The sequence below is a fragment of the Chrysochloris asiatica genome, unplaced genomic scaffold, assembly GCF_000296735.1.
Source record: "Chrysochloris asiatica unplaced genomic scaffold, ChrAsi1.0 scaffold00017, whole genome shotgun sequence".
In the NCBI taxonomy this organism is placed as follows: Eukaryota; Metazoa; Chordata; class Mammalia; order Afrosoricida; family Chrysochloridae; genus Chrysochloris; species Chrysochloris asiatica.
Window position 1 is genome coordinate 32,707,008 of NW_006408535.1, and position 6,297 is coordinate 32,713,304.

General features: G+C 41.5%; 1 protein-coding gene across 1 annotated transcript in view; it reads right to left on the minus strand.

Moving 5' to 3' along the window:
- Window positions 1-326: 326 nt before the first annotated feature.
- The window catches only part of LOC102834627 (purine nucleoside phosphorylase-like), an 18,436-nt gene continuing 12,465 nt past the window's right edge, over window positions 327-6,297 (minus strand). Inside the window, exons 4-7 of the mRNA XM_006835553.1 lie at window positions 2,305-2,408; window positions 1,836-2,011; window positions 1,539-1,729; window positions 327-538 (exon numbers count right to left, since the gene is read on the minus strand). Of these exons, the coding sequence (XP_006835616.1) occupies window positions 327-538; window positions 1,539-1,729; window positions 1,836-2,011; window positions 2,305-2,408 (683 nt within the window). The remainder of the gene's footprint in view (window positions 539-1,538; window positions 1,730-1,835; window positions 2,012-2,304; window positions 2,409-6,297) is intronic.

Here is a 6,297-nt window from a genome sequence, read left to right on the forward strand (position 1 = left end):
GGAATGTGAGAACATTATCTCAAAAAGTTAAACAGCAGCTACTGTGCCACCTCTGAAGACACAAGTCACCTCCTGAGAATATTCACAGATGTGCGTTGGAGCATGGGCTCTAGTTTAGGGAAGAACTGGAATGAAATTTGCTTTCAAAGGACAACTGAGCAAAAGGGAACCTGGCACCAAAACAATCTGGTAAGAAAAGTAATGAAGGAAAAGGATAAGAATCCTCCTGTCTTTTTACTGCTACCTAGGGAAAGGCAGGTAACCCCAGAAAAGGGCCAAAGTAGGTAGTAGCCCTTGGATCCTAGAAGGCAGAAGCTGATCAAAGGTTAATTGCTTGGGAGTGACATGTTAGACATAAGAGTGAAGACGAACTGTCCCAATTTCTGTGCCGCTTGTTTTCCAGCCTCTAGTACTTCCTCGTGGTTGGCCTTTTCCAGGGTCTCATAATTCATGACGACCTTGTTAGTGATGAGGGAGAAGCCAAAGACTCGAAGTCCACAGTGCCGTGCAACTATAACTTCTGGTACAGTGCTCATGCCTGGTGGGCAGAGAGATGGAAACCAATTATCAGGATCCTCAAATGACTCTTTTCTTTACCCTTACCTCCATTACCGGTCAGAATTTAAACTCTCAACACATCTTCAAAAATCCAAATTATCAGTTAAATTATTACATTGAGTGGCTATTGCTGTTCCATATTGATTAAACTTTAGTGGGCCTTCAGAGGGTTTCTTATTATATTGTAAATGCAGTGCTGGTATTTATGTGCCGTGGAGTCGGTTCCAACTCATAGCAACCCTGCACAGGGTTTCTGAGGCTGTAAATCTTTATGGGAGCAGAAAGCCTCATCTTTATCCCAGGGAACTGCTGGTAGTTTCGAACTGCTGACCTTGAGGTTCGCAGCCCAATTTGTAACCACTACTCTATGCAATGCTAGGTGACTAAAATTGTTTATGATAATTTTGAAGTTAGTTCTAATGAAGTTAGTTCCCTAGTGGCACAGAAGTTGAAGTGTTCATGTCCAACTAAAAAGTTGGTTCAAATCCACCAGAGACACCTCAGAAAAAAGGTCTGGTGATCTACTTCTAAAAGATCATAGCCGTGGGGTCGCAGGTCCCTTCCAGTGGAGAAATTTCTACTTTGAAACACATGGAGTTGCCATGAGTCAGAATCCATGGCAACTGGTTGGGATTTTTCTTTGGGTTCCAATGGCACAATGCCCCCTTCAAGCCAGTGACACTGAAGGTGGCCATGCTATCTGTTAGAATAATCCTTTGAAATAATCAAGTCATAGTCAGGTCCAGTAGCATGGATTATATCAATCACGCTGGTATTATCTGTAATTGGTAAAGCCCTAAATTAGTGTTTGGTGTTCACTAATTTAGTATCCTAGAATAGAAATCAGATCAATTCAATTTCCCTTAAATTAGATTATCTCTTGTCCTACCCTCTAGGTCTGTAATCTCCCTCCTACTCCTCCCAATCCCTTTTTACCGATCACTCCCTAGCCAAGCCTCCAGCCAATTTCCCCATCTCACCAACAGCATCTGCCCCCAGCTTCTGCAGCAGACGAGACTCGGCCACCGTCTCAAAGTTGGGGCCTGCCAACATCACGTAGGTGCCTTCCTGGAGTTCTCGCTCTTCCCCCATTTGTTTCCAGGTACTGTGAGCCATCTGCCTCAGATGTCGGTCATAAGCATCAGACATGGGAGGGAAACGAACTCCAAACCTAAGGACCAGGTTAGAAGATTACCTCAGATTAATGGACTACAGTGAGCTCTTCAATAAATCCTTAAGCCCCACCCATCTAGAAACAAAGGAGTCAAATCATGTACCTTTCCTCATTGGAGCCTATCAAAGGATTCTGACCAGAGAAACCAGGTAGATTGATATGATCACGGATCAGCATGATATCGCCAACCTCAAACTTGGGGTTGAGTCCTCCAGCAGCATTGGTGACCACTAGGGTGTCCACACCCAGAAGCTTGAAAACCCTCACTGGGAACGTGACCTTTGAAGAAAAAGATTAGATGCATTCAAAATCTCATTAGTCCAGCCACACAGATACATGAGATTTTCAGAAAGTTCATAGGAAAATGAAATCAAACGATAGTGGAATTTTCTCACAAACTTTTGAAGCTCCCAAGTACATGACCCACATCATGAAAGACTGGAAAGAGGAGAGGACCATAAATCTACATAGCCTAGATAATTAGATAGTGAGATAGAAGTAAGAAAAACTGTCTTGTGATAAGTCATTTTTTTCCCCTTCTCCCAGAGCCAACCAGGTTTATGCCCATTTACCAGGCAGAGTGGGTAGCCTTCATACAAGTGGAATCTGCCCTTCATCACCACACAGGCCCTGCCATTCAGGTACCCAAACACCAGTTGACCAGCATGTCCTGGAACTGTACAGAACAAGAAAGGGAAATGATGCTTTCATGCAACATGCATAGATTGATTACTTACTGTGGTCACTCAGTATGCTCAATACATGAGGGAATAATGAAGCAATAAAAGCTATTACTGTCTCTGCTTTGAGAAAGTTTATGTCTTCAAACCCACCAGTCACTCTTCAGAAACTCTATACAGGGTCAGTATGAGTCAGAATCAACTTATTGGCACTTAAAAATTACAACAACCACATTATACCTTTCCACTCCAGAAAGGTAGCTCAAGATCTCTGGCTTCCAAAATAGCAGGTTAGTGAAGGAGTAAAAGGTCAAATTTTGAATCCGTGCAAGTCCCCTCCCTGTCATCTATGGGAATACATGCCACACTGGATGCAAAGATAATTAATTCCTCACTGTCTTAGGCCATGTTTTCTAGAAAAGCAAAACCAGTGAAGCTTATATATGTATATCCGAAGATGAATAAAAAATTATCCACACTGTCTGTAGAATTTATTTAATCAACTTTTGGAAAACACAAATACATCATTTTTTGACATAATCTCCTTACTTTTCTATCTGTCAATAAGCTTTCATATTCCCTTATTTTAAAAATGTTTTAGGCTGAGCTTCAAGGTATGAATGCACTGCTGTCTTCACGTCTTCATCAAAGGTGAATCTTCGTCCTCCAAGGGCTGCTTTCAAGGGACCAATCAGGTGAAAGTCCAATGGCACAAGATCAGGGCCATAGGGAGGATGCTTTAACACTTCAAAATGAAGGTTTTTTTCAGAGTGTGAACAGTGTGGGCAGAAGTGTGCAAATGTGAGTGTCATGCAAGATCACAATGTCCTTGGATAGTATTCCACTTTTCAGTGAGCATCTCACTGTAAGGAGCATTGTTGATTATTGAACCTTTTTCCTGAGAGTGTTCCAATACTGGCTCTTGAGAAGCCTAGAAACTGTAAGCATCAATTTTCCAGTTGATGGGTTGATTTTTGAACTTTTTCTTATTCGGCAATTGAGGATGTTTTGATTCCCATACTCTGCTGTTTAGTCTCAGGCTTATGGTGATGAATCCATGTCTCATCATCAATAATGATTTTTTTTTTTTTAAGTTTTTATTGTGAATTGAATGACAGCTTACATGGGAGAACATCAGTTTCACACTCATCATTTCATTACAATGATTAAAATCTCCTCTCTGCATCATCATTCAACAGTATTTGCTTCTATTTCCTGTTTTGCTTTTTTTGGGTGGGGGGAGGTGTACACAAAAGCACTCAGGAATATATAAACATTTAAACAACCAAAGGGCACATTCTGCAAGCCTGCCTCCTGGCCGCCAGCACACAGCCTTTCTCTTCCCATGAGTTTAGAGTCCTCAGCTGCTCTCTTCCTCCATGTCTTCATTTCTGCCTCTATCTCTGGTGCCACTGCTTCTCTGGATAGGATCCTACATTCTGCTTGTGCTCTTCTCCTTTGATGGTCCTAGGGTCCTCTGTTTCCCCCTTTTTGTTACAAAACCTCTACCTTTGCAGTTGTGACAGTCACAATTAGTCATGATAACAATGATTCACAATTGAATCATAAGAATTTTATCCCCATCTCCTCTCACTAGACCCATCTAGACAAAATGAAAAGTATTCCGTGGGGCTTCTACCTTCTCCCACACACTCTGAAACTAAACTCCCTCTTGAAAGCTTGTAAGCCAGTCACTTTGTGCCTTTATACCCCCACCCCCACCCCATTTAGGTATCCAATGTCTAAGTTAGCTATCCCTATCAACCCTGTATACAGAAAGGGGTAGGATTTTCAACCCTGTATACAGAAGGGGGTAGGATTTATACTTGATGTGAAGACTCCTTCCCTCTCAGTTGGTATTTTGAGTTACTACTTCCATAAATATAGGTTAAGTTCATCAAATTGTAGCAATTTATACTTGTTTCCTTTACCAAAAAAAAAAAAAATTTTTTTTTTTTAGCTTCCTCTATTTAAGTTCTCTATGTTTCGTTCTGCTGTGCATAAGGTGGTTATGAGTCGGTACAGACTTGATGGCACCTAACAACAATTCAAGTTCTGATCATCAAGCCATTAAGGCTAGGTCGAATAGGTACGCTCTACAAGTTTGGGTGTTCTTGTGCGTCCCCTCACTTCATATCAGCTGGACACTTTGCTCTCAGCTCTTGCCCTCTGTAGCTATGTCCTTGTCCATGGGCTCAGGAGTTCCCAGGTCTCACCACACTTCGAATCAGCCAGCCCTTCTTCTTCTCTCTCTCATCTCCAGGTCAACAAGAGTCTATGGAATGTTGCTGAACTCAGCACATAACTTCATTGCTGCCTTTCCCACTCTTCCATTCACCAGTTAACCAACGTGGTCACCAGCAAGCTTATATGCCTGCTAATGTGTTCCCTTTGGTTCCAAAGGGAGTTTGGAAGGAAGTCTGTCCTGAAGGGACTTGATTGCTTACTTTAATGGCTCCCCAGAGAACAATTTGCTTGTTCTTTTGGTAGCCAATCAGACTGCATTTTTGTTTTGGATTTTTCCTGCTGGTCTTTCTTTCAAGAAATATCTTCTGTTCTCTAACTGTTCCAAGCTGGTTTGCTTGTCCTTTCTAGTGGGAATGTCCTACCTCAAAAGATTCTGGATGGGGCTCAGGATTCCACCTAAGGTCCTATACACTACAAAGGCTCTGCAAGAAGCCTATTTCACTGGACAAGTTCTAGAACCCCTTTTAGGTATTCTGATCAGTTATAGGCTAAAGACAGGCTTACAAGTTTTCTGCAATCATGTTTCCTGATATTCCTTTCTATCCCACTCAAGTGTCTATTTTACAATAGTAGGCAAGGGAAACCAAGATTCATAAGACAGTCAAACATCTTAACATTATTTCCCCTCTTTTACCCATTCAGACTATGCCTCGATCCCTGTATCACAGAGCCCTATTTTTCCAAGGTTGAGCATACATCACTATTTACCTCTGCCCTATTTAGCCCATGCAAACCTGCCTCAGTGTTCCCCTGTCTACCTTGTTCTTCTATCCTCCCCCTTCTTGTGTATTGCCTTCTCAACACCTGAACTATGATGTGTCTATCATGTGTGCTCTATCATCTCCCCACCTCCTGTAACCAACAAAGAATTTTTCCCCCCTTTTAGTATGGGTATCTTTTCTTAAGCTTTTACAATAATCATCTTATGAAATATTTGTCCTTTTGTGACTGACTAATTTCACTCAGCATAATGTCCTCAAGGTTCATCCATGTTATGTGGTAACTTGCAGCTTCCTTGTTATTCTTCATGGTTGCATAATATTCCATTGTGTGTATATAGCAAAATTTATTCATCCATTCTTCCACTGATGGGCATTTAGGCTGTCTCCATCTTTTTGCTATTGTGAATAGTGCTGCTAAGAACAGTGGTGTGCATGTATCTACTCATGAATAATGATTTTTTTTTTAACGAAACTTTTAACTTCCTTTGAGTATTGGTCCAAATTTTGTTTACAGATGTCCAAGAGCTTCTAGATATGAGTTGTTTCAGTATCCATCTTGCACAAACTTTTCAAAACCCAAGTTTGTGGTGGATTGTTTCATAGGCTGAGCCATGGTTGATTTGCAAATGATTTGCCACCTAATCCACAGTCACACATCTATTCCACAGAATCATTCACATGCTTGCTCAATGTTGTCATCAGCCATAGAAGTGGACAGGTGTTTTACTATACCTAGAATGCTGATAATTTTTGACTCACCCTTGTATTGTTGTTGTTGTTAAGTGCCTTTGAGTCAGTTCTGAACCATAGTGACCCTGAATAGGGTTTCCAAGGAGCAGCTGGTGAGCTTGAACCACTGAACTTGCAGTTCAAACTGACCTTGCAGTCCAATGCATTAATCCACAGTGCCACAGTT